Source organism: Anopheles marshallii, chromosome 2 (assembly GCF_943734725.1).
Source record: "Anopheles marshallii chromosome 2, idAnoMarsDA_429_01, whole genome shotgun sequence".
Classification (NCBI taxonomy): Eukaryota; Metazoa; Arthropoda; class Insecta; order Diptera; family Culicidae; genus Anopheles; species Anopheles marshallii.
The window spans coordinates 42,782,057-42,810,048 of NC_071326.1; the positions used below are offsets into that span (position 1 = coordinate 42,782,057).

The 27,992-nt window shown below is 48.4% G+C and overlaps 8 protein-coding genes across 8 annotated transcripts; 5 read left to right on the forward strand and 3 right to left on the reverse strand.

Annotated features, from left to right (window-relative positions):
- Window positions 1-53: 53 nt before the first annotated feature.
- On the reverse strand, window positions 54-1,419 carry LOC128710492 (malate dehydrogenase, mitochondrial). Its single transcript, XM_053805546.1, has 2 exons — window positions 1,354-1,419; window positions 54-1,001 (listed from the first exon to the last, which is right to left on the reverse strand). The coding sequence occupies exons 1-2, from the start codon at window positions 1,417-1,419 to the stop codon at window positions 54-56; spliced, it is 1,014 nt and encodes a 337-aa protein (XP_053661521.1).
- Window positions 1,420-2,679: 1,260 nt separating this feature from the next.
- LOC128715110 (GTP-binding protein Rheb homolog) lies at window positions 2,680-3,901 on the forward strand. The gene is made up of 5 exons (XM_053809995.1): window positions 2,680-2,728; window positions 3,179-3,250; window positions 3,331-3,538; window positions 3,617-3,746; window positions 3,812-3,901. Exons 1-5 carry the CDS (start codon window positions 2,680-2,682, stop codon window positions 3,899-3,901), a joined length of 549 nt encoding a protein of 182 aa, XP_053665970.1.
- A 2,068-nt stretch (window positions 3,902-5,969) lies between these two features.
- Window positions 5,970-9,373, reverse strand: LOC128708924 (uncharacterized). Its single transcript, XM_053803904.1, has 2 exons — window positions 9,282-9,373; window positions 5,970-9,213 (listed from the first exon to the last, which is right to left on the reverse strand). The coding sequence occupies exons 1-2, from the start codon at window positions 9,371-9,373 to the stop codon at window positions 5,970-5,972; spliced, it is 3,336 nt and encodes a 1,111-aa protein (XP_053659879.1).
- Window positions 9,374-9,849: 476 nt separating this feature from the next.
- On the forward strand, window positions 9,850-11,589 carry LOC128707942 (DET1 homolog). The gene has a single exon (XM_053802899.1). It carries the CDS (start codon window positions 9,850-9,852, stop codon window positions 11,587-11,589), a length of 1,740 nt encoding a protein of 579 aa, XP_053658874.1.
- Window positions 11,590-13,458: 1,869 nt separating this feature from the next.
- Window positions 13,459-21,026, forward strand: LOC128708721 (fatty acid synthase). The gene is made up of 5 exons (XM_053803701.1): window positions 13,459-13,725; window positions 13,820-16,026; window positions 16,092-18,669; window positions 18,747-19,096; window positions 19,178-21,026. The coding sequence occupies exons 1-5, from the start codon at window positions 13,459-13,461 to the stop codon at window positions 20,934-20,936; spliced, it is 7,161 nt and encodes a 2,386-aa protein (XP_053659676.1). The 3' UTR covers window positions 20,937-21,026.
- An 815-nt stretch (window positions 21,027-21,841) lies between these two features.
- On the forward strand, window positions 21,842-22,828 carry LOC128707953 (39S ribosomal protein L44, mitochondrial). The gene has a single exon (XM_053802910.1). The coding sequence runs from the start codon at window positions 21,842-21,844 to the stop codon at window positions 22,826-22,828; it is 987 nt and encodes a 328-aa protein (XP_053658885.1).
- Window positions 22,829-23,016: 188 nt separating this feature from the next.
- LOC128707394 (centromere protein J) lies at window positions 23,017-26,273 on the reverse strand. The gene is made up of 2 exons (XM_053802347.1): window positions 23,431-26,273; window positions 23,017-23,365 (listed from the first exon to the last, which is right to left on the reverse strand). The coding sequence occupies exons 1-2, from the start codon at window positions 26,271-26,273 to the stop codon at window positions 23,017-23,019; spliced, it is 3,192 nt and encodes a 1,063-aa protein (XP_053658322.1).
- A 649-nt stretch (window positions 26,274-26,922) lies between these two features.
- Window positions 26,923-27,992, forward strand: LOC128708672 (uncharacterized). Its single transcript, XM_053803651.1, has 3 exons — window positions 26,923-26,981; window positions 27,057-27,329; window positions 27,401-27,992. The coding sequence occupies exons 1-3, from the start codon at window positions 26,923-26,925 to the stop codon at window positions 27,990-27,992; spliced, it is 924 nt and encodes a 307-aa protein (XP_053659626.1).

A 27,992-nucleotide genomic window follows, 5' to 3' on the forward strand; every position in this document is an offset into this window, starting at 1 on the left:
CTCTACAAGAACCGGTCTACGTAGCTATGGTTGGCAATTTTCCGTGAACAAATTTAGTTTTTCTTCACGAAATCTTCTCCCTTCTGGATGTTCTTCTTCAGCTCCGGGATAGCCTTCTTCAACAGTTCCTGCTCGAATGCGTTCAGTTTCGGTAGCCCCAAGTTCTTCTCCAGCCCATTCTTGCCTAGGACCAGCGGAGTAGCGAAGTACTTGGCCTCAGTCACGTCCGATCGCACGTAAGCACACTCAATGACGTTCTGTTCGCCGTTCATTGCACGAGCCAGAGCGAGCGCGAAACGAGCACCGGCATAAGCCATCGAAAGCGTGGCCGATCCAGCACCAGCCTTCGCCTTGACCACCTCCGTGCCAGCCTCCTGGATGCGTTCCGTAAGAGCGGAGACCTTGTCCTGCGGGAAGTTCACGCCTGGCTTCGTCTGGGACAGCACCGGGATAATCGTGACGCCCGAATGTCCACCGATGACGGGGACGTTCATCTTCTGCGGATCAACACCGGCCGCCTCACCCACGAACGTGTTCGCACGCACAATATCCAGCGTCGAGACGCCGAACACACGGCGCGGGTCCAGCACTCCGGCTTTTTGCAGCGTGTCGCAGGCGATGGGTACGGTCGAGTTAACAGGGTTCGAGATGATACCGATGAGCGCTTTCGGGCAAGCTTTTGCGCACCCGGCGGCCAGATCGCGTACGATCGACGCGTTTGTGTTGAACAAATCGTCACGGGTCATACCAGGCTTGCGCGGCACACCAGCCGGAATGATGACGATATCGGCACCCTTCAGAGCCTTCTCCAGATTTTCGGGTCCATTGTATCCCGTCACTTTCGACTGCGTTTCGATGTGGGATAGATCAGCGGCCACGCCAGGCGTGTGCACAATATCATACAGTGACAGCTCCGTCACCAGTGGACTGTTCTTCAGCAGCAGCGACAGCGGCTGTCCGATACCTCCCGAAGCACCACAAACGGCCACCTTAACATTGTTCTGTAAAAAAAGAAACCAAAACACATTCAAAGCTTATCCATCGTGTCGTCGCGCTTATCTCTTATCGAGTTTCCCTTAAATAAGCACAAAAAAAATCCCCTTCATATAACTCCATCATCATATTACGTAAACACGTTTGCCTTCCCGCCGTAGCCTACTACCCAGTGTAAAACAGTTGGCAAAATCTTTCCTCATTTCTCTACGCGCACAATCCACACACATACAACGGTCCCTTCGGTTGCCTTGGGAAGGTCGCGATTATGTCAAGGCGCGGAAATGAGAAAAGGTCACCTTCCGAATTTTCCAGCAAATGCATCTCATTGCAAATTGTATGGCGCGCTAATTCTCTTACCTGGCTGGTGGTGGAAAAGTTCTTCGCACCTTGGCAGGCAGCAGTTTTCACGGCACGGGCAAACATCTTTTCGATCGATTTGCTGCGAGTAGGGATCGACTTGCGGTAGGTTCTGCGAGATTACGCTGCAGGCTAGTGATTCGGAACTGGTCCACTGAGTTCGGTGCTGAGAGTATGACAACCTGCTGGGTTGATAGAGATTTTCGCGACCGACAGCTGGATTACAAGGGGCAAGTGGGGCAAGCTGTGCGGAAGAGCGCCACACAAACGTCAAATCAGACGGATCTAGAAAAAAAATCCTCATCGATTGACAGCTGACAGTGCGTAGCGGAGCAAACCATTCGGTTTCCAGTTTCTTTCTTCGAAATTGGTGGCAGTTGAACATTTCAATTCAATGAACAAACAATTCAATTTTTTTGTCGGTTCAACCAACTGCCCTATGGACTGGAAAAATATGTTCGCACTCGGATAATACCTGTTTGAAATACCATTGCTACGGCCAGTTTTCTACATTTATTGCATATAAAAAGGAGTGTTGTCAGCGGAAATATAGACGTTGAAATGCAAATTCGTAGCGATAGAAACGTTTAAACATATTTGAAAAAAAAAATCAAAAAATCTTTTTGACAGCGATGAAACAGGATAGAATGCGAGATGGCAACACTGGTATCAAAACACGCACCCGCACTCACGCACACATGCACACACAATGATCCAATACAAAATCCGTCGTACTTCGAATTGCTCGCTGTGACTGATAAATCAGCCATGTTCAGCGAATAATTTTGGTCATTTGGAAACCGAAAAAAAGAACAACACGCGCAGAAGCATCATCGTCGCGATTGTCGGTTGTGTTCGTGCTTCAAATTGATACTACATCCGTGCCTGCTTATCGAAAAGCCAACAAATCAGCTGAGATTTTCCTACGTACGCTTGGCTATTGTGACTGCTGTAGGACGATCAAAGGTGGTAAAGAAGCTGTGGGTGTCGTGAAAAGAAAGAGAAAAAAACGTACCTGATCGTATATCTTGCCCAACCCAACTATTTGTCCCACAAAGGACACAACTTACGTTGAGGGTCCGTGGTGATATTAGGCTATCTTTTCCATCGCATTATCCCGCTAGCCATTTCGGAGCTGTTGCAGTGCCTCTTCCTGTTGCGATAATTGCGTTGCATGTTTTACACGAGCGCAGAGACAACGGTTTGAGGCAGGAATTCTATCGGATCAAGGAACGACGGAATCGTACCGTCCCGTGTTCGTGACAGTGGCAACACGAAAGGGTTTCGTATTCAAGAGCAGCAAAATCAACCGGAAACTCGGCCATTATGACGTATAAGCAGCGAAATGTGGCTATGATGGGCTACCGTTCTGTAGGTAGGTGGTAAAGTTATATCTAATCACAATTTAGTCTTATTACACAGGCAATTGGAAGTATCGTGAATCTTGGATTCATGTTCAAACAAAGAAAAAAAAACGTTGGAAAAGCTTTCCAAGAATCCTGGTGCAATGGTCCACTGCTCCTCGAAGTGCAATCGAATCTTCTTAGAATACACTTCGATCAGGTGTTTCCTTGGGCGGAAGTTATGGTCACGCATTGAAAACAATGCCGTAATTAGGTTCCCAAGCGCCTGCACTAGCGCCGGTTTTCTGTCGCCAGTCAAGCCGAATGTGTGAGTGCGTCATCACGAGCGTGACATTTATCAATGAAAGCAGCGGACGATCTAATTACCTACATTTGGTATCCTTAGGAGAATGAATCATCGTCGCGAATTGATGGTTTCATGATCATGTTTGTATTTTTCGTTTTGTATCTAAACTTTACAGGGAAGTCTTCCCTCAGTATACAGTTCGTAGAAGGACAGTTTGTTGATTCGTACGACCCTACGATTGAAAATAGTAAGTTTTTGTTCATTCCATCCATCCTTCTTTCCAGCTACGTAATATTCGATGATTTTCATACTTTTGCTTGCTTCTAGCATTCACGAAAAAGACCCGCATCCATCAGACAGATTATGAAATTCGATTGGTCGATACTGCTGGACAGGATGAGTACAGCATTTTTCCCGCGCAGTACAGTATGGATTTCCATGGTTACGTGTTGGTCTACTCGATCACCAGCCAGCGATCGTTCGAAGTGATAAAAATCATCTACGAAAAGCTGCTCGACATGATGGGAAAAGCATAGTGCGTCAACAAGGAGCGATAGTGGAATGAATGCTCTCACTAATCAAAACACATTTTCTTCCCCGTGTATGCTTGCAGTGTCCCTGTCGTATTGGTAGGCAACAAAACAGATCTGCATCAGGAGCGTGCCGTGCCTACCGAAGAAGGACGAAAGCTGGCAGATTCGTGGAAGGCACAGTTTTTGGAAACATCCGCCAAGCAGAATGAGGCAAGTGAAACTAGCAAGATCCGTTAGGAAGTTTGAAATACATTTCCTTTTTTCCTTGGTTTCAGTCCGTTACCGATGTGTTCTCCCTGCTGATTGCGCAGATAGAGCGAGATAATGGAAATACGAGTGAAAAGAGTAGCTGTACTATTTCCTGAACTACTCAGTGGAATGGTCAGGTTTTGCATATACCGGGTATGGAGACGTCTGCGCAATCGTATCGAACTTAACCCCTTCTACGGCTAAAGTGTAAGGTAGAGTACCATTAGTCAAATGGTCAATGGTCTCTCAGTAAAGAAGAAGTTTACCACATTACAAATTCAATCATGTACTAGTAGCATGATGGTAACTGTGCAAGAATGATTTTGGCTCTTGTATTTTTCTGTTTTTCCATCATGCATCAACACTAAAAGAAAGGCAATGAACAGTATGTGAAATTATGAAATGAAAAACAAAAACTAAGAAACGCACAGATTTGATAAAAAAGTGTCCTCCTTTACTCAAGTTATAGTTAGTGACACCTCACCTCGGAGAATCAACGTATATAAGGTATCCGATAGGTGAATGCGGCAGCATCATGTAAATGTCCTCCGGATTTAGCATCTTGTAGCACGAACTGTAATTTCCTGCGTTTTGTAAAGCAATTACCCATTTGAGCTACGGTGCATTTCTTTTCAAGCCCAACCGTTCTGAGGTCGATTTCATTGAGCTGCGAAGAAATAATTTCTTCATCAGTTGACGGGTTAGTACGTTCATGTAGTAGCTAATACACAAGGGTCATGACAAAATTAACAAAAAAAAAAGGAAATGAAGGCCGATACTACTGATCGGACAACCACTAGGCAAAAGCATCTCAAATATAAAGGAAATAGAACAGCAGGAGACAGTTGAGTGTTTAGGCATTGAAGAAAGCTGGAAATGTTCAATGATCGGCCATTAAAATTGCCGAAGTTGACCATCTGTACTTTTAGTTTCGACTTGTATCATTTAAACTTTCTACCGATTTGATACGGTGATCGGTTCGGTTCTTTTCATAGATACCCTATTTTGGTTTAGCAAATGGAATGTATTTTTGTCTTTTTGGGTGGGGGAATTTAGTCTTCATTTTTGGCATCAGTTAAAGCGTATGGAACCTAGTTGTGTGCAGGCAGTTGCGATCATTGCAGATTTAGAATTTTTAAATAGATGTATTTTTCCTTCAAAACACTTATACACCATTAAATATTCTTTTACAAATGATAATTTTGTTCGAGCTGCGCGGATTTTAGACATCGTTCCATAAAACGGGGTAGATAACAAAGTGCTAAGGGTAAGCCAGTACGTGTATTCATTCTGTTTACCTGTACTTCGCTGTATGATGGCAATGCTCGTGCCGATTCTGTAATATATTATCGATTATATGACCAACTGAATTAAAGGCACAGATGCACACCGTATTAACGGTAGTTGTTGTTGGAAAAGATGTGTTCAATTTACTGCACTACCAACCGACCTGACTAGCAAGTAATGTGGTCGATGTAGTTGTATGGAGAGGAAAACTTCCACACAAAGAAACTACATTCGGGGAAAAAACTGCAACTTCCGTTTTGCTGCTGTAAAATAGTGCAGCATAGAAGAGCTAAACGACGTTGTAAAATAAAAAGACGATGGGTATCGGGCACACCTGCTGAATGACTGAATCTTAACGAGAACGAATGACGAATGAAGGGGTGTTTTATCAGTGATTTGTAAGGCAGAGGAGCGTGAAAGGCTTTGTCGTGTACAGTAAACAAAGGTTTTAGCAATTCCCGATCATAAAAAAGGAAAAACATACACACAATTCTACACTCCCATTTCATTAGAACAAAACCGAAGGAATATTTCGTGTTATGTGTGAACAAAGCTTTGTTTTATTCAATTCCTTTACATATTTTTTTGTTTCTCAACAAAAATATTTTTCTCTCCTCCACAACAAAAACTCGATATAAACTCAACTGGATAGTTAGTTTACTTATTTTAATATTTTGATCGTAAAAAGATCATCGACATTCGCTGAGAGCAGCGAAGCGGCGGACAGACAGACAGAGAGATGAAACGATAGAATTGAGAGTTGATAGAAAAAACTGCAATAGAATTACAAATTACATACTAAAAGAACACGATATCAATACACTTGAAAACTGTGCAGACGAAAACAAAGTCATAAATAAATATCACAGCCGTTTCCAGCAGTCGCAAACACTTTCGCTACAGTTCGATATCGGATAAGTTTAACTCAATGTCCTCATCAGCTAGACCACTGTACTGGGACACGGTAGGAATTGTAGCTAGTTGATTATCACCATGTCCCTGCGGCTGAACCGTCTTCTTACGTAGCATCGAATCGTACCCACTGTCATCATCTTCCAATCGAGTATCAACGGGCCGCTTCGGTTGAAATTCGAATCGTTGCAGCTTTTGACGCGTCTGAGTGCGTAGTCCCGGTTGATACGGAGTACAACTTGTAGCAGAACTAGAAGCATCAGGCTCGCTTAGAAGCGGAAACTCTCCCGAGGGTTCTATTTCGAAATTTAGCAAATCTTCTGTATCGTGTTCGATTGCGTGCTGCTGCGTGCCAGTGGACGAACGCTGACTAACGGGTTGTTTACGTTGACTGGACCATTTTATCTGGTACACGGAACGTTCGACATCCGAATTCGTCTCCAGGTTACCGCCTTCCGTGTTGGGAATCGTGTTCGGTATCGTATCGGCCAGTGGACCACAAACTTGCCCTATAATGTCGCTCCTTCCGGGTATTACATTTGGCTCATCATCAAACTCGATGTCTTCGTTTAACAATGTGCTAGCATTTGCTTCATTATCCAAAAGATCACTAAATGAAGCTTTTCGTCCGTTACGGGGTGACTGTTGTTCCTTGAAACATCGATTGTCCCTCAACAAACTAGACGACTCCTTGGTATATCTATCCTTAGCACACACGGAAGGCCTCTTTCGTCCCGTGTCAATTGGATTTTGGAACACTGATTGAGCAGAAAGCGATGCGCCACTGGCGTTTTCGAGAGCATCATCATCATCTTCGAATATCTGACTCGTGTCTAACAGAGCACTAAAAGAAATGTCCCTATTTTGATTATGAGTCTTTCCCCCATTTTGGGATACTTCGGTTAATGGTGTTGATCGTTTATCAGCTGTCTCAGATTTTTCGAAATGCTTTCTCAATGATCCGAGCAAATTCCCAACTGCCGTCTCGTCCAGCGGCGCTTTTAATGTTGGATCCTCTTCTGGCTCATTTGTTGGTCGCTTGCGTTTTTTTGTTCCTCTAGAATTACTTTCTTCCTGCTCGATATCGGCCGTCTGTTTGCGTAGCTTTTTAAAATTTGCTTTGGTGATTATAGCGTACTTCGAATACGTAGGATTTGATGGAACAGCTTTGCTTTGTTCCTGAAAATCATCTACCGTAGTTAACGTAGACATAATCGTTTGCTGAGTCCTAGCATCTGGATCAAAACCGGCACCTCCGCTGTTTGCATTTACATTGCGCTGCTCCATATTCTTTCTCTTCTGCTTCTCGATCATTTCTCGATGGTAACGCCGTAGTATATTCGCATCGATATGGCGTACCGTAGCTGTATCCTTTACAAGATCGTGTAGATTTAGCAAATCTAACAACCGATCGATGAAACCCTGTTCCGGTCCAAGTGGCAACTGTGCTTTAATAAGGTCGTAAGTCGGTATACCGATCTTCCCAAATCCCCAGCTGGCCTCCATCAGTTGGATTATCGTGATCGCATCGATCGCTGTAACCTCGCTGCGAAACAGTAATCGAGCATGTGCTTGTGCCAATCGAAACAAACTGTCCAGTAGTCGCACCGTGGTTCGCGTGGGATCTCTGTATGGATCCGATCGACATGCTTTGTAGTACGCACCGAGGATTAGGTTAGCTTCGTGAGACACACGTGGATGAATGTCCTTGATGGCGGCAAAGTGAAGCTGTAGCTTCTCCAACTCCCAGTGTGCAATTCGATCCGATCGGTTTGCTTCCCCCTCGAAGCATTCACGATCATCGTCCAGCAGGGCCAGCGCGAGTAGATGGTTTGCAATGTCCGCATCCCAATTAGCCGCACGAATGTCCCTCAAAATCATCACCATATCAAAACGGGACAGTAACGGACCGCCAATACCAATGTTAGCCGCTGATGTTCCCTCACCGTCAGACATCGTGTAGAGATTTTTCGGGTTGGTGGCCGCTAGTACGACACACCGTGTGCTTAGCTTGCAAACCATTCCCGCTTTAGCCACGCTGATCGTTTGCTGCTCCATTGCTTCGTGTATTGACGCCTTATCCGTTTCGCGCATCAGATTGAACTCGTCGATGCAGCATATACCACCGTCAGCCAGCACGAGTGCACCTGCCTCCAATTGCCATTCTCCTTCATCCTTAACAGCAGCAGCTGTTAGACCTGCCGAAGAACAACCCATGCCGGTGGTGTACACGGCACGGCTCGCAATTTCGGAAGCAAATTTCAGGAGTTGTGATTTAGCTAAACCTGGGTCACCGACCAACAGCAAATGAGAGTGTCCCCGCACGGTAGTCTGTTGCTCTCCATCAACTATACGTTCCGTACAGGAGGCTAACGCTAGTGCAATAGCCAGCTTCACTGGATACATTCCACGGATGGCGGGAGCGATCGATTGAACCAATAGGTCGCGTGCCGCCAGCTCACCGATCTCACGCAACACCTCTTGCCATTCGGCCTGCACGCATAGCAAATATTCTGGCAAATCTTTTGCCCAGCTCGCTTTGCTTTCCTCCCGAGCAACGCTATTGGCACGCATCGCTATGGCCACGTCGCTGCGGCGACCCACGATTGGAGGTTTCCAGCGATGCTCTATACGTCCGCAAACCGTCACACAATCACCCGGCTGGCAGCTGTCTACGAGATCGTCTTCTAGCGTCACAACCAGCGAGGCCGGCACGTTCCGTTCACTCATTATTTCCTGGATACGAATCTCTTGATAGTCACGACACAACTCGGGCTGTGGTTGTGCCGAAACCGGATTCAGCTGCCCGCGACATCCAGCTTCACGAGCACTCGGGCAAGGTCCTGGAGATTCGAATACGTACGATTTGCTATACTCTGCCTCGATCAGCACCTTAATCTTGCAGCGCGTACATACGTATTCGCGTTTGTATTCAAGAAACCGGCTAGAGGTCATGCGTATGACACTACCCTTCACCTGCAGAAACTGGCCAACGCTATCGTTGTTGGGGTAGGCGGTCTTCCGTAGTTCGGAAGGTGACACCGGTACATTCACAAAACGTACATGGCAGTTTTGTTTGATTTGAAATCCCGGCTCGAGAAAAAGATTACCTTCGATGAGACACTTTTGGGCACGAAGCAAACATTCGTTCCATCGGCCCAATTCCGCTTCCGTATCTTGGAATATGCGAGCAAACAGTTGCGGTTGTTTGCGCTGCAGGTGTGTTAAACTGTAAGGAGAAATATTGTTTAGAGTTATGTTTTTACTTTAACGAATGCTCTTTCAAATAGATCTTACTTAACATGGATGGATACATGCAGTAAATCGTCGGGATTGTTTAGAAGATCGGTGATTTCCTGATCGTGGTACTGTTTGAGATAAGCTTCCATGGTGATCGATTCGATTATGCTCCAGCACAAACAGTATTACATACTGAAGAAAACAAATGCACACAAACTAAACTGGTACGATGATGCTTGCGATACCAATAGGCGATACCAAAAAAAGGGTTTCAAAAACAATGAAAAATTCGTAAAACTTGATAACGCAATAAATAGAACACACAAATTCAACTTCGCCTTGTCGCGCCAAAACGTCTTTTGTTGTCAATTGCATAGCCTGCCTTTCTGTCAAAGTCCCGTTCCGTCAAACAGCACTGTTCAGTTGTTTACGTTGTGCAAAGGAATGCAGGAAAACAAACGGGAGAACAAGTAATCTTGCATACACGAGCAACAGAATTAGTCGCGAACAAAACCAATAAATTAATCGATATTGTATTACAACAGAGCTTAATCTATGAGCTAGCAGTGCCTCGGTGCAGTGGAAACCTTTGTTGGTCCACCTTCAAACTCGTACCGTACGGGAAATGCACTCCTGGGATGTGGAATCCGAGGCGGAGAATACCGTTCCGGACGCTTTCTGCACCGAGCGGATCCGATTTCGCCGGTTACGCTCGCAAAATATTGTGCATCGTTTGAGGAATAGGGAGACCGGTTACCGGCACCGAACACCAAAGCATGCTGTCCGAGAGCTGTACCAGAACGTTTATCCAAATCTAACGGTCGTTAACGTGGAACGACCACCGTGCTATCTACGCAAGTTTAGTCCAGACGGCAAGTATCTTATAGCGTTTTCGTCTGACCAGGCGGCGTTAGAAATTTATGAATACCAAGGATGTGCCGCGGCCGGCGAGCTGCTCAGCAAATGGGACGATACCGAGCTGATGGTAGATTATGAACCTGGATATAGTAGCGTCATAAGGGCGAAGATTTTTGACCAGCTGTTTAAGCTGAAGCACGTGGTAAACCTGGAGAATCACGAAAAACATCTGAATCGGGAGTGTAGCCTGTTCACGAACGATGGCCGCTACGTAATCGTCGGGGCTGCCTCCTTCATACCTGAAGAAAATCGGCCAAACTTCTACGAGCTATACACGAACAACGAGGTGATCAAACCGACGGCCGGTTGTCCGCTCGAGGACTACACGCTATACATAATCGATCTACACTTTGGGCGTATATCTCACTCGAGAGACTTTCGCGTGGACAAGATCATCCTGTCGCACAACCAGGGCGTCTACTTGTACAACAGTACGCTCGCGATCCTGTCCATCCACCATCAGTCGATGTACATTTTCTCGATCGCCGATGGAACATTCTTCCCGGAGCGCACGATCGGACGGTTCTGCAGCGGCGAGGACGAGCGATATTACACCAGTGCGTTCATGACGGAACGTAGCAGTGCACCGCCGCCCCGGGCCTTCCGCGAACCCACGATTAATAGCCTGAAACACCGCATACTGGTGTTTCTGTTTCGGCAGGCCAAAGCGCAGGTAGACAGTGGTGAGGATGGGCTAGCGTTACGGAAGTTTTACCGTCGGTTCGACGAGTACAAGGATCTGCGCATGTGGAAAATGCAGCTACTGGACGATGATCTGCTGCTGATCAAGTATGCGCACGAAGACGTCGTCACGTTGAAAGCACACGAACCGAACAGCCAGTTCTCGATGTTTGTGGTGTACCACATATGGGACATGCAGATCATCGCCGTGTACAGCAATCAATCGACGCAACTGCTCGATCTGTACGAAAACTTTTGCGACAGCTTTCGGAACGCTTCGCACAATCACCGGACACCGTTCACCTGCTCGCCAAGCAACAATCTCTACAGCCGGTTGCTACACACGCGCTTCAAACAGACAATCATTGGTGCTCGCGGTGGAAGCGAGGTGGAAGCTACCAAACGCATTCTTGCCCAGTTGCCAATTAGTGCACAAAGCTACACGAGCTCACCGTACCTAGACCTGGGACTGTTCAGCTACGACGACAAGTGGGTGTCGGCGATGGAGCGGCCGAAAGCGTGCGCCGAGTTTCCGATCCGGTTTTATGCGCGAGATTCGGGTTTGCTCAAGTTTCGCATCTACGCCGGCATGGGCCATCAGATAACGCCCCATCCGGGCTTACGACGATTGGTGGCGTTCATTTTCCACCCGACGGAACCGTTCGCGATCAGCGTGCAGCGTATCAACACGGACTACATAGCCAACTTTCATTTGAGGCATGTACCCAGCACCAAGCAGCCGCACGTGTGGTCACCGAAAACGTAGCGAATGGTAGGAATGGAACCGGAAAGAATGTACAAGTTTAGCTAGAATAAATATGAAATGACACATCTTTAATGAACAACGGAAGCTTTTTTATAGTTTTAGAACACTCGTAGAACTGAACACCGCCGGAAAAGGGAATTACGCAACTTAATCAAATGAAATGTTTTGGCGTCTCCTTCCGTATTGGCGTCAATCTGACGACATTCAATTTAACGTTACGATCACTGCCCAAAAACGTTTATGCAAATAGAGCGGTTGAACGCGCAAGGAACGCGTACGCGTAATCGATTTAAAAACAAAATCTTACACCAACGGAACGTTGACCTATGATAAGTTGCCCTGCCGCAGGGGGTTAAACATGGTTTTTTGGGTAGGCTGCATTCGGTGCGATCGTCTAAAGGTGGTACTAGCGCATAGCTAATGTTATTTCGCATACATCAAGGGAAGGATGCAACACTTCCCGCAAAAGATAACGTTTGGGTCAGCCGATCGGGCCCGAGATGGAATCAGGATTTATAGTTCAAATCGTTTGGTATCGCAACGAATCGGTACCGGATAGCCTTAGAATTGTTTGCCATCCCTGTGTCCGCCGCAAAACGCGCTGTTCCGCTTTTAAAGGTCAGTGTCAATGGGTTACACAAGGTGTAAAACTGTTAAACCGATATGGCATGGTATGGCTTGGTTACGAGGAGGGATTTTTTGTTTTGTTAAGGTAAGCCCTGTCCCATCGATTGATTATTATCACGTGTTTTATGTAAATCCGTTCGCTTCCTCCAGAGGGCCCGGGTTTTACCCGTTCACTTTCTACATGCGTTCTTCACTTTGTCGGTTGCTTGTGGTATCCGTCGGAATAAAAGGTAAACTATTCTGTGAGTTTGTAATGGAACTGTTGAAGATGGACATAATTAAACACGGTGACGATATGCGTCACGGTACGGTACAGGCAATCGAACAATTGGAGTTTGTAGGAGTTTCAGTATTAAGCACCTACTGCTAAGCATTTATGCTTAAACTATGCCAGAATCAACCAACCAGCTAGCATTGGTGATGCACATTGGCCGGTACTTTAAACCAACATAACAAGAAACAAAACCACACACCACGCCTCATACACCTCATGATCATAACAAAAGTACGTACAAATTCCTTCCCACGGGGACGGTAACGAACGGGCCAAGCGCGCCTATTGCAATGGTAGCGCGGTCACCGTGGTTAATGAAATGGTGGAATGGTTTTAATCAAATGCGGAATTGCAAATGATGGTTGACGAACGAAAAAAAACCCTCCTATCCACTGTGTGTCTCTTAATTGTCCATACCCATTACCTTATCCGACGGGTTTCTGGATGTTCCCGTGCCTGAAGGACGGAGCTATAAAACAACCGCCCAACTCTGGAACGGCCGTTCACTTGCAGCTCCGTGGCCTGCCAGTTTGGATGGTGTTTGGTTGACCGTTTGGTGGTGCGTTTCATCTGGATGTTGTGTACTGCATATTGCTGACCGGATCGATCTCGGTTGGTGTTCCTTCTTCTTGACGGTGCTTTATTGGTGTTTCAAACGACTCGAAGCCCTACAGTACAGTCGCTGAGGCCTGGACGGGTAGAACGGTCCGCACCCTACAGTGGAGAGTGTGTGTGTGTGTGTGCATAAAGTGAACCAAGCGAAGGATTAAAAGTGACAAAATAACTTACATGTTGCTACGGCTAGTAAGAGGTATCTAGAAGGAAACAATTTTGGTACTCGGTCGGAGTGAACGATCGCGGCTGCATCGCAGTGCTCTCTAGCGATAGTGCAAGCGTCACAGTTTTGTGCAACCTAAACAACCAGTTAATACATTCATTGCAACAAATCAATCCCGCTGTTCCGCAAAATGGAATCGAAGGACACGGATGCGCTGGCGTTCCGCGCAAAACCCCCTTGCCCGGGGGATGAGATCGTCATTTCCGGCATTGCGGGCCGTTTTCCCAACTCGAACAGTGTCAAGGAGTACGGTTACAATCTGTACAACAAGATCGACATGGTGGACGATCTGGAGACGCGCTGGCGCCACAGTAACGTTGAAATTCCGCGCCGCATGGGAAAGGTGAACAATCTCGAGAAATTCGACGCAACGTTCTTCGGTGTGCACTTCAAGCAGGTAACGGCAACACTGTTGTTTTTTTTTTTGTGTGTGGATATGATTCGCAGTTGGTTACTTGATCTTTTGAACTTCCACTCGTTTCCCCCAACAGGCACACACAATGGATCCGCAATGTCGCCTTCTGGTGGAGCATGCGTATGAGGCGGCCATTGATGCGGGCGTTAATCCGAAATCTCTGCGCGGTTCCCGCACCGGCGTGTTCGTCGGAGCGTGCTTTGCCGAGTCGGAGAAAACCTGGTTCTACGAGAAGATCTCGTCCGGCGGGTTTGGCATTACGGGGTGCTCGCGAGCCATGATGGCGAACCGTATCTCGTACACGATGGGTCTGAATGGGCCTTCCTTCCTGCTCGATACCGCTTGCAGCAGCTCGATGTACGCCCTGGACTGTGCCTTCAATGCTATCCGTAACGGCGAATGCGATGCGGCGATCGTCGGTGGTTCGAACCTGCTGTTGCACCCATACGTCACGTTGCAGTTCGCTCGGCTCGGTGTACTAGCGGCCGATGGATACTGTCGACCGTTCGATAAGGATGCCTCCGGATATACGCGTTCGGAAGCGGTCTGTGTGATGTATCTGCAGAAGGCGAAAGACGCGCGGCGCGTGTACGCGAACGTGGTCTACTCGAAGACGAACTGCGACGGCTTCAAGGAGGAAGGCATTACCTATCCGTCCGGTGTGATGCAGCGGAAACTGCTGTCCGAGTTCTACAGCGAGATCCAGCTCGATCCATCGACGGTCGATTACGTTGAGGCGCACAGTACGGGTACGGTAGTCGGCGATCCGGAAGAATGCGCTGGGTTGGACAAGATTTTCTGCAGCGGCCGCAAGAAGCCACTGCCCGTTGGGTCGGTCAAATCGAACATTGGCCACTCGGAGTCGAGCTCCGGCATTTGCTCGGTCATAAAGTGTATCCTAGCACTGGAGACGCGGCTAATCCCGCCGAACATTAACTTCCGCGAGCTACGCCGAGACATTCCGTCGCTGGTTGAAGGTCGGTTGAGGGTAGTCGCCGACACCCAGCCACTGGATGGGCCACTCATTGCGATCAACTCGTTCGGCTTTGGCGGTGCAAATGCGCACGCCCTGTTGTACGGTAACACGAAGGAGAAGGTTAACCATGGCCTTCCGGTGGATAATCTGCCACGATTGATAACGTGGTCCGGCCGTACGGAGGAGGCGATCGACGCAGTGCTGACGGACATGAGCAACAGGCATCTGGACGCGGAGTACGTTGCGCTGTTGCACAACGTGCAGAGTGAGTCCATTCCCGGCAATGTATTCCGTGGCTATGGGCTGTACGCGAAGGATGGTACCGAGAATGCGATCTGTCTGGGGCGCGATACGCAGCACTACACCGGTTTGAAGCGACCGCTTGTTTGGGTGTTTAGCGGCATGGGCTCACAGTGGAGTGAAATGGGCACCTCCCTGATGGACATCCCCGTCTTCCGACAGGCGATCGAGCACTGTCACCGCGTGCTGGAAAAGCGTGGCCTTAATCTAATCGAGATACTCACGTCCAAGAGCTGCAAGTACGACAACATTTTGCACTCGTTCGTGGGCATTGCCGCAGTTCAAATCGGTATCGTGGACGTGCTGCGATCACTTGATCTCGAACCAGACTTTGTGATTGGACATTCGGTCGGAGAGCTCGGTTGCGCGTATGCCGACCGGTGCTTTACTGCGGAACAGATGATCCTGTCCGCATACTCCCGCGGTATGGCTAGCTTGGAGACGAAGACCGTCTTCGGGTCGATGGCCGCGGTGGGCCTTGGGTTCCGCAAAATACGCACAATGTTACCGCCGGGTATTGAGGTGGCCTGCCACAACGGGCCGGACTCGTGTACGATTTCGGGCCCAAAGGAAAACGTCGAATCATTTGTTGCGCAGCTTACCGAGAAGGGCATCTTTGCCAAAGAGGTCCCGTGCTCGAACATTCCCTACCACAGCAAGTACATCGCCGAGATGGGCCCAAGGTTGCTGGCACGCTTGAACGAGGTGATACCCGAGCCAAAGAAACGATCCTCCAAATGGTTGAGTTCATCCGTTCCCAAGATTCGATGGGATCAGTCCGAAAGCCAATTCTCGTCGGCACACTATCACACGAACAATCTGCTCAGCCCGGTCCTGTTCGAGGAAACGTCCGCCCTGCTGCCAAACAATGCGCTGACGATCGAAATTGCTCCGCACGGTTTGCTGCAAGCCATCCTGAAGAAATCCATGCCGAACGCCATCCATATTGGATTAACCAAGCGTGGCAACAAGGACAACGTGCAGTACATGTTTAATGCACTTGGCAAGTGAGTTATGGCGCGTGTTTGTCCGGTCGACGCTTTGTGCTAATGTCAATTCTTCTTCGTTTCAGACTGTACATCAACGGGTTAGACATTCCGGCTGCCCGACTGTATCCCTCGGTAGAGTTCCCTGTGTCACGCGGTACGCCGATGATTTCGCACCTTATTCGGTGGGACCATTCGGAGGATTGGTTTGTGACAAAGTTCGAAATGCAAAAGTCGACCAAGAGCGGCGAGCGTCGGGTTAAGATTAAGCTTAACGATGAGGATTACAGCTACATCTCCGGGCACGTGATTGACGGACGCGTTCTGTTCCCGGCGACTGCCTATCTGCACCTTGCCTGGGAAACATTGGCCATGGTTAAGGGTCCCATGTACTTCGATCTCGAGGTGGAGTTTGAGGACGTTAAGTTCCTGCGCGCCACCTCCATCACGAAGGATCAGGAGATCGAGTTTACGGTGATGCTTCAGCCAGGTACGGGTCGATTCGAAATTACCGAAGGTACGGCTGCCGTCGTTACTGGCTATGTGCGACACGTGGAGAACATAACGCTGTCCGAAATTCCGGATCCGCCTGCAAACGATATGCCCGTGCTGGCGACGCGAGATTTCTACAAAGAGTTGCGTCTGCGCGGCTACCATTACAGTGGTGCGTTCCGGTCGGTGTTGGAGGCACGGGCCGACAGTGCGTGCGGTAAGATCAACTGGGAACTGAACTGGGTATCGTTCCTGGACTGCTTGCTGCAGTGCTGCATCATCGGCAAGGACACGCGCACGCTGATGATCCCGACATGCATCGAACGTATGCGGATCGATCCCCGTATGCATCTGGCGATTGCCAACACGATGGACGAAGGTAGCCAGGTGTTTGAGTTCAAAAACTCGCGCGTCCTCAACACAATCCGTTGTGGCGGTATCGAGATCGTCGGGTTGCAGGCGAGCACGGTCGCACGCCGCAAGCCACCGGGCATTCCCGTGCTGGAGACGTACCAGTTCGTGTCCCATCTGCCCGCACCGAAACTCGCAAAGGCTGATGCCATTCGGGTCTGCGTACAGCTCGCTCTGGAGAATATTCCCGTGCCGAAGGTGAAGGTGGTCGAGGTCGACTTTGGCGAGAGCGTTCCAATAACGCCACTGTTTGCCGATGCGCTTGGCGATCTGCCACTCGTAACGGCGGATTTGATGTTCCTGAGCAAACAGCAACTGTCGTTGGGTGGTGTGCACGTCGAAGATGGTAAACTGTCCACGCAAACCAACTCCCTGTTTCTCATTTCCACCAACTGCCTTGGACGACCGGAGTTTGTGGAGGAGTCAGTGGGAAGCCTGCACGAGAGCGGTTACGTGTTGAGCCGCGAGGCAGCCAATCTGGTGGTGGATAGCATTGTGCCACCGGCAGGATTCCAGCTGTTGGCCGTCTTCCCCGTTCCGGAGCACGAAACGCTTGTACTGTTGCAGCGCATCAAGCGCAAGTTCATGGCCGTACCAACGATAGTGCGTATTCCACCGATGGACGATCGGTACGAGTGGATCACATCGTTAAAGGAAGCGATCAAAACCGGACCGGTGATTGCGGTTTCGCAGGGCGATACCAATTCCGGCATCGTGGGATTGATCAACTGCATTCGCAGGGAACCGGACGGTGGTATGGTGAGCTGCGTCTTCGTAGACGATCCGACTGCACCGCCATTCGATTTGGACAGTCCCGTATTTAAGAGCCAGCTAAGGCTCGGACTTGCCATCAACGTGTACCGCAAGGGACGGTGGGGAAGCTTCCGGCATTTGCAGCTCATCCAGGAGATCGAGTCGAAACCGAGACGTAACCACTGCTATGCGAACGCACTCGTCAAGGGTGATCTGTCCTCGATGACGTGGCTCAGCGGACCATTCAACCATGGCCGTCCCAAGGGCGAGCTGGTGAAGGTAATGTACAGTGCGTTGAACTTCCGCGACGTGATGTTTGCAACCGGCAAGCTGTCGTCGGACTTTGCAAATCTGTCCCGTGTTGAGCAGCAGTGCGAGCTGGGCTTCGAGTACTCCGGCATTGGTGAAACAGGACGCCGTATCATGGGCATGGTAACGACCGGTGCTATGGCTACGCACGTCGAGTGCGACGATACGCTGACCTGGACCGTGCCGGAAAAGTGGTCGCTCGAGGAGGCTGCTACCGTACCAGTCGTGTACGTTACCGTCTACTGTGCCCTGTTCATCAACGCACACATCCAGAAGGGTCAATCGATCTTGATCCATGCCGGCAGTGGAGGCATTGGTTTGGCGGCTATTCGCGTCTGTCTCGCGTATGGACTGGAAGTGTTCACCACCGTCGGCACGGATGCAAAGAAAGATTTCCTCCTGCAGACGTTCCCACAGCTGAAGGCGGATAACATCGGTAACTCGCGCGATACGTCCTTCGAGCGTATGATTATGTTGCGCACGAATGGCCAAGGTGTAGACTACGTGCTGAACTCACTCGCCGACGATAAGCTGCAAGCGTCCGTCCGGTGTCTGGGCAAGTATGGTAAATTCTTGGAGATTGGAAAGTATGACATGGCGAACGATTCGAAGCTCGGTCTGAACCGCTTCCTGCGAGCACTTTCGTTCACGGCTGTGCTAGTAGACTTTTTGTTCACAGCACCGCAAGAGGAGAAGATGGTAAGCCAGCTAGGCAAGGAGGTTGTAGAACCAGTAGATCCAGTACTAACGAGTTTTTTTTATTCGTTATTGAACAGGTGCTTCGCAACATGCTCGATAAGGACATCAAGAGTGGTGTGATTGTTCCGCTTAAGACGAACGTATTCCCGGCCGGCGATATTGAGCAAGCGTTCCGGTACTTGGCTAGCGGTAAGCACGTCGGCAAGGTGCTACTGAAGGTACGCGACTCGCCCACCGAGGAGGACTCGGTTCCAATAAGTTATCTGCCGCGAGTGTACTGCAATCCGGATCGATCGTACCTGATCGCGGGTGGATTGGGAGGATTCGGTCTGGAGTTGGCCGATTGGTTGGTGCTTCGAGGCTGCCGTAAAGTGGTGATCAGCTCCAGCCGTGGCCTTTCCAAACCCTACCAGCTGTACCGCATCAAGTAAACTAACCGTTGCAAATTGATCGCCTTGATGGATCAATGGTCAGTCTAAAACAAAACATCTTTTATGTATCTTTACAGGATTTGGGAAACATATGGCGTGAAGGTAGTGATCAGTACGGATGATATTGCAACGCGTGCTGGTTGTGAGGCATTGATCAGTACCGCCAATAAACTCGGACCAGTCGGCGGTATCTTTAATCTCGCCGTACAGCTTCGGGACGGCGTGTTCGAGAATCAATCGGTGGAACGGTTCCGTGAGTGTATGGCGCCGAAAGCCATCGCCACACAGTATCTGGATGAAGTGAGTCGCCGGGCCTGTCCTCAGCTGGAGTATTTCGTCATATTCTCTAGCGTATCTTGCGGACGGGGCAATGCTGGTCAAAGCAACTACGGCATGGCGAACTCCGTGATGGAGCGCATCATTGAGCGTCGTTGGGCCGATGGTCTACCAGCGAAGGCCGTCCAGTGGGGTGCCGTTGGGGAGGTGGGTCTTGTAGCCGATATGCAGGAAGACAAGCTGGATATGGAGATCGGTGGAACGCTGCAACAGCGTATCAGTTCCTGCCTGCAGGAACTAGATCCGCTCCTAACGACTCCTGAACCAATTGTAGCCAGTATGGTTGTGGCGGAGAAGCGCATCCGGACCAGTGGCAAGGAGAACATTATCGAATCAGTGATGAACATTATGAGTATCCGCGACATTAAATCGATTTCGATGGACACGACCCTGTCGGAACTGGGTATGGATTCGCTGATGGCGGTCGAAATCAAGCAAACGCTTGAGCGTGAGTATGAGCTGTTCCTGACACCACAGGACCTACGGTCGCTCACCTTCATGAAGCTACAGGAGCTGACGGAAGCAAAGGCCGCGGCTGATGAGAATGTCAAGCTCAAGCTCGCCAACGAAAAAACACCAACCGGTGTTGCGATGTTGCTCCGTAATCTTGGGGACGAATTCAACAGCCAGCACACGATCCTGCGCCTACAGTCGGAGAACGACTCGAAGAAGTACAATGCGTGTATTTTGTTCACACCGGGCATAGAGGGTGTCGCGGGTAACGCATGGCACAACATTGCCGCCCAACTGTCACTACCCACCTTCATTACACAGTTAACGCACACGATCGACATGACGACGGTGGAGGAAATCGGTCGCTACCTGGCACCCGAGCTAATCGAGAACGTGTTCAAAGGTACGGAGCACTTCTATCTAGTGGGCTATTCGTTCGGTGCATTCGTCACACTGGAACTGGCCCGTATCCTCGAAGAGACGGGTATGCGTGGCCAGATTCTGCTCATTGATGGTGCTCCCAAGTTCCTGCGCAAGCTCGCCATTGATCAGATGACGGAGAACTACACCGACGAGAGCATACAGGTGGTTCTGACGTCGGGCATCGTAAACACCATCTTCCCGGAGGAAAATATGGACGCACTGCCGCTGCTTGCCTCTTGTACCACGTTCGATGAGCGCATCGACAAGCTGCTCGAACTGTCCAAGGATCAGAATCTCTATTCAGAGGCTTACCTGCGCATGATGCCAAAGGCACTGTTCAATCGCATCAAAATTGCACTTGAAACCGACATCGAGCATCCGAAACCGGTACAGTCTCCCATTCTGCTCGTCCGCCCTACCGAGGTGTCGGTGGTGGACATCGAGGAGGACTACGATCTGTCCCGGTACACGGACGGCAACGTAAGCCTCAAATTCGTCGAGGGCAACCACATCTCCATGCTGGACAACCCGAAGCTCGTACAAATCATTGCCGATTCCGATCCCGTGCTGGAGTCGGATCGCTGCTTCCAGAAGTACCTGCAGAGCAACTCCGTCGCGGAGTAGGGCAGCAGTTAGTGTGCCGAGTGCTGTGCGCGTACAAGCTAGTTTAAGGGACTGGGGGCCGTTTTGAAGGATCAGGAACACTACGGTTCAGATGCGCGTTGAACTGCTCTACCTTCGCAAGGGTTAATTGTGGGTTTAGATTGCGTTACATGTTCAAAGTTAGTGCAAACAATAGCTAGGGAATCTAAAAACCAAACTACATCATTTCGATACATATATTTAGAAATTTTACACAGAACCCCTGACTTCGGAGTGTACATTATCGAAACATGAAAGAAATCATACGATAATAGATGAAGTATGCGATTGCCGAACAAATCAAAATGGCTACGACTCTGTTTAGCTCAGATCGAATAAAACAACGACACTTTCTGTTTAAGATGTTCCTCTAGAAAACGGTGAAGTTGACTTGATCAGTTTACCTTGTATCTTGGATGATCTGGAGCGATCACGCTCTTCACCTGGAACAAGAGCTCCCAGTTCTAGACTAGTCGTCTGAATTGCTCACAATGTGGGATTTTTTGCGAACGTATCGAAATGCAAAACAGATACAATAACTTATACAACTTTACCTTTTTACTTACTGCTTACCAGAACATTTTTGTCTCACTAGTCGCACTTGTTTCAATTGCCCCCGCTTGCAAGGCTACATATTCTATTCAACTACAATTAAAACTCCGTGCATGATGAAATCGTTCAACTGTGGTAAAGCTTGAAACAGCGCATACCACAGTTGAGTCAGGGTGTTCAGGGGTGTCAAAGTTTGCTTATGCAACTGTCATTGACAAACGAAAAACAACAAACCAAAACACATTGCGATTTGCAAAAGTTGTAGAAAAAAACAGAGTGAAAAACGGTTCTACCGATAGAAAAGGTGCTGCGGGAAAAAGTAAAACAATTTCGCGATGATGTTATTTAGTGTTACCCGTTCTTTGTTGCGTGGTGCTCAGCGAATAGATACTCACCGGAACCGTGATGTGCACCGCTGGGTAGCACCAACACTGCGTGAGCTTCGCCGGCGCCGCGAAAAGATGGGACCGGAAGCCGAATTGCCCCGATCATCACACTCAGATTGGAATTATAATGCAGAGATCTTTGCATTCGGCAAACGGCTGCAAGAGTCATTCGATCCCAACGTCCTACAGCAAGCCTTCACACACCAATCATTTATTGAACAGGAAATACGCAAACAGGCAGCGGTCGGCATCGAACAGCCGGTGCTCGGTGTCACCGATAACCGGGACTTGATTGTGCAAGGTGAACGTTTGATCGCAGACAACGTTGAGGCCTTTCTGCTGACTGCACTATCACGCTTACCGCGGCAGTTCATCTCTTCTATACGGGAGGCCCTCACCAGCGAGGCACAACTCGCTCACGTATCGTCTCATCTGGGCACGAAGGACATAATTATGGCGGCAGAATTTCCCGTCGGGGATGCTTTGATGGCCTCCACACTCAAAGCCATTGTGGCCGCATTACAGCGCTCTTCTGGGGATGAACGTTGCTTTCTGTTTGTGCGTGATTTCATTTGCGGTCAGTTGAATCAACGCGACCTGTACGAGTACTTGCACATCCCGGACCCGCTTCGCATGTTGCAGGAATATTGTAAAGAGCGAGAAATTGCCGAACCCGAACCACGTCTTATCGGTAATGTTGGAAAAAACACCCTCCTGGCTGCATACAACGTTGGCATTTATAGCGATCGTAAGCTGTTAGGAACGGGATATGGCGAGAATCAGATGACGGCAGTCCAAGAAGCAGCGAGTGACTGTTTGCGGCAGCTATTCGGTACCGAAGTGCACATGAAACCAGTTGATTTCAGACTAACCTTAAAGGATTGTGCACGCCATATGGCACAGCATACCAGCGGCAAGGTAGAAACGAGACAATAACACGATAGAATTATCTCTCCGAGTTCCTGTTGCGCTCCGCATTTTCCAGCGTTCAACGGAGTGTAATATTTTATTATATAAAATGAATATGCAACAACGGAATAAATTAGTCCTATTAAGTCCGATAACCTACCATCCAGCGGGGGGTCCGGTACCTATCGTTGATTAGCCTATTTGTCATTGTAAAATCATGTTGCTCCTGTTCCGCCACCAGTGTCCGACAAGAGACGACCATCTTTATCTTTCAACCGAATCCGACCGTTTGAGTATCGTGATTCCTGACTGCCATCGGGATAAACGAACTTAATCGTCCCGTCCGGATAAATGCGCCGCTTGTGCGCCTTAGTGTGTATCTCAACCTGCCCATTTGGCAGATTAATCTCCTTATCATCGTTTTTCCTAATAATTACCATAGTACCATCAGGATACTTCCATTCTTCGGTTATGTCCGCACTGTTTGGGTTGGTGGTACGTATGGAACCATTGGAAAAATGAACTTCTGTCGATCCATCTTTAAAGCGATGTTCCGTCTGGCCACTAAAAACGAGTAAAATCAAAATTTTTAAAAGAAACCCGAATCCATTGCAATCATTAAAACTTACTCAGGAAATTCCAATATTTCTAACCCATCGAGATAGGTCGTATGCCAGGTATTGGTCTCGAAGTAGTAGTACTTCGTTGTGCCCTCGGTCATGTTTGTTTCCTTTATATCCTTGTTAAAGTACAGCATCCGTATGATCATTCCATCCGGTGATATTTTCTTCAGATTCCCATTCGGGTACCAGATATCGCGACTGCCATCCACATTCACTATTTCCCGCTTCATGCTCTTGATTAATTCTGCCGCTTCTGGTGTACGATCGAGTAGATCACACTGCGTTGTGGGGTTCTCTTTGCGCACCAATCCTTGTCGTGTTGGTGCTGCCGGCGTATCCTCGTTTAGATTGATCGCATTGAAGAGTGTTTTACGAACGGCTGGATTTTTCGGGAAATACGAAGACGGAATCGGTCCTTCCTGAGCGGAACTGGAGTATTCCCCAAGAACATCATCCGCTTCGTCATCGTCATCATCTTCATCATTTTCTTCGTCAATATTACTGTTCCCATCTTTGCGAGGACTGAACTGCTCATCAGACGAACCGTCATTTGGATAAAAACCATTTTCATCATTTTCGTCTGTTTCTGAGGTCAAATTGTCTTCCCGAACCGGTAAGGTTTTCCCCCGCGAGGATGTGGGCTTTCCTCGGGCCACTGTCTGATGATTTGTAACTTTCACTCTTGTCACCTGTGTTGGCACCTTTCGCTCCTTCGGTTGAATGATCTGGGGCGGTTTTGATCGGTTCGTACTTTGGGCGCCTTTTTTGGATTTGGCCAGCAATGAAGATCGTTTTGGGTCCTCCTTAGACACTTGCTGTTCAACGGTCTCACTTCCCCCGGTCGCAAGTTTAGCAATGTTGCGATTAATTTCAACCAACATTCGGCTATTGTTTTGGCGCTTCAATCGAGTATTTTCCGTCTCCAAACGGCGGTTATCTTTCTTCGTTACCTCGAGCTCAAGCCGTACTTCCTGCATCTCCTTTTCGACTGTTTTTAACTGCGATCTAAACCGTGCCAAGGTGGCACTATGCTTAGCTTCTCGCTCCTTTTGCTGCCTGCGCACCTCAGCAAGCTCCTCGTTCAAACGCATAATTTCTTCCTTATCCTTTTTGTTCGGTTTTTGTGCTTCCCGAAGTGCCTGCTTGCGTTCCGTCTCGATCTTCATCCGCTCGTCGTGGAAGTAGACCTCCATTTTGATACGCTCGTCATTCATGTGCTCCTCCATCTCTTCCCGATCTTGTTGCAGCTTCAGCCGCTCCAGTTCATGTTCCTGCTTGGCCTGTATAAGCTCGGCATTCTCCCGCCGGTAGTTATCTATTTCCCGTTCCAGCTCAGTTAATCTTTCCTTGAGCAGTTCACTTTTCGCAAGTATTTCACTGCGAAGCGTCTCATCGCCAATGAAACCGGCCACCGGAGTGTCTTCGGCTTCCGACTGTCCGTTGGCGCTGTCAACAGTGCCGTCTTCGTCAGGGCATCCTTTCGACTCTTCTTCATCGCTTCGTTCGCTGTTCTGACCTGTTTGTTCGAGCGAACGAGGGTGTACGATGACTTTATCATTCGGTGTGGACATTTTGCTAGATGCTATTCCCTGCATATGGTTATATGTCTCATGGTCTGTAGTAACGTCTGACTCATCTTCATCACTAGACTCCGATGATTCTTCATCATCAATAAAGCGCACGTGCGCATGGTCCTCGTTGCTGTCGTCCGAATCATGAGCATTCAAAACGGTTCTGGACGGCGGAGGTGCCAGTAATCTATCCTTTAAAGCTATATCCTCCTGGCGTACTAAAGGATCGTTTACTATCTGTTCACTTGAAATAGTATCGTCATTTGTCAGCCCATCATCGTTAACGGTTGATTCGTTGGCCGCTATAAATCGCAAAATGCTGCTAGAATTAGAATTGAAACTCTTACCAACAACTTTCTCTTCGAGCTGCTCAAAAAAGTTCAAATCACGTTGCTCCTTCGATATTTTGGGTGGAACCATTGGGTCAAGCCTTTGCTTCCACGGTACATCCGGTATCACACGTGGTTTTTGCACAATGTTTTCCACATCTGTAATTTTTAAACTTGTAACAATGTTACCAAATAGCTGGTCGTCGTCCTCGTTATCCGCATTGTCATTATTTGTGTCCGTCTTTCCGATCAACGGAAACGATCCACCCATACGCCGTCTAGTGTCAAGCTTCTTATCCTGAACACGGTTTACGTCTAGCACAATACCTTGGTCACTCCTAGTGCGTCCCTTCTTTTCGTTGAGTGTTTGCTTCGTCTTTTCCGACTTGCCATTGGAAACACGCGAAACCTTCGGAGCTTCCAAACTTCCGCCAGCGCTTTGTTCCTGTTTAGTTCCACTTTTCCAATTGTTTCGCTCTCTGTTATGGTTAGCAAATTTATATTTAGGTAAGTTTTCTAGCTTAAATTTATCAGGATCCACTTTGAACCTAGCACGCAATCCTTCGCCACGCTTCAAAAATCGCTTCTTGGGAATATTGCTCGCTCGTTTTAAAGCCTGCTCTTGCTCGACCGTTGGTTGTTCGGCATCCGAGTCGAATATGGTTGTATCATCTTTCACAGAGGATTCCTGCAAACGCTCGGTAGCGAGTTGAGCTTGCAAATTGGTCTCTTCGTATTCGGGTTCGCTGCCGCTGTCTTCGTAAAGTTGCCCACCGCCATCCTCGTTCGTCTGCTGCCGCAATCCCAAAACTTCATACATTTTTTGTTGCTCACGTTCCAACAACTGTTGCTGGGCGAGATGCTTCTCCAGCAGGACGCGCTGTTGCTCCTCCTGCCAATGTTTCAACTGTTTCAGCCGCACGAGAATGCTGCGTGGTGATTCCGCCATTGTGAATAAAAACTGCGCGTTTCACACTTGGAATACAGTCGGTGGGAACATAAAACGAACGCACTTTAAACATACATATTAAAAGTTTTCTCTTTATTGCACTGAAGATTGTAAACGAGGACGGTTTGTACTTTCGGTAAAACAAACTATAATGCGTCAGTTGCCATGGGAAAGCGCCAAACTGTTAAAAGGTAAACATCGTGTTTTGAAATTAAAAGGCGATTTGACGTCCCGCGATTTGCTTCCGTTGAAATCATCTTCTTCATTACTTAAAACGGAGGGAGATGCATACCTCAGCTGAGTATTTTTCGTGCCATAAAACGTAAACATTGGCCAAATAATTACGATTTGTGCATAGTTTAGACACCAAACACCACAGCTCAAGTGAACCCGCATGGCATTGTCGATAAAGGATTAAAATTGTGTCTCAAAATATTTACCTTGTACGTCGTCACAAAAAACAACACAACGAAAAAGCAAAGAAAAAATCCATACTTTTCTGCGTGCTCCACAGTTTTATACATTTTTCTGTAATTACCGGTAGTAAACATTGAAGGAACCATTGTCGCATTCTCGGGAAGGTTCTAGAACGTGCGACCAACTTCGATATCGTCGACACAAAAGCAGCATCGCTGGACAACGCAGCGAGATGGCATCTCATTCTAGTTTCTACCAAGGAACCAAGCGGATCTCTCCATTGAAAATAAGGTTTGAAAGTGCCGCAGGCCCCTGAACATACCCCTTTTCTAATCGTTCTCTTTTGGTGTGCGAAATGCAATTTAGAAACCCAAGCATATTGCCGTCTCAAATAATGCCGTCACCGACGGGTGCTCCGTTCAATTTCGCCGAAATGCCCTGGTCCTACGGGGTAAAGCCAGGCCAATTGATGGAATTTAATGCTGTTATTCGACCCAGTCCCATTACGGGACCTCCTTCACCAGTACCATCAATGCCATCAGGCAGCAGCCCGCCATCGTTTGGACTTTCGACAGCAACGTCGCAATCGTTCCTGCCGGAGCTTAGAAAACGAAAACCCGACCCGGACGTTATACCAGTGTAAGTACTGTAGCTGTATCCTCTTGGTAAGCTGAGATACTAACATGTTTCATTCCACACCGTATCGTCAGGCCATCGAAACAGTTTCTTACAGAGGAAGCCATGTCATCGCATTTAAACAATCTGCACCTTTCTTCCGAGTACACCGCACATGACATCCGCACGAATACATCCACACCCGAATCTCCTGCCCTTTCCACGCTCGAAGAGGACATGCTTTTGGGTAATACTGAAGCGTACCACGTGTGCATGTCCCCTCAAGAACTGGAGGAACGTCTAAAGAAAGCACAACGTATTGCGATCTGCGAAGAGGTGCGCCGGTTGGACAATCGCTCCGAAATACTGCCCCAGGCGTTGCTAGAACGTATTGAAAAACCGTGCACCGCATTAATGATCTGGCAGCCCCCGCAGGAACGCATTCAGTCACTTTTCTGCACAGTGACACAAAAGATAGAAGAACGTGAACGCAAAAACCGGCAGGCGGCGAAGAATAACAACAACATTGAAATAATGGTTGATTCAATGGCTATCAGCGATGATCTGCCGGATCTGCCAGATTTCGATGAAGATCTGGACTTCGAACAGGATGCTAGTGAAACGGATTGGCCAAGGCGTTCTGTGCCAGATGCCCCCGATCCAGCAACAATGGATGTTGAAATGTAG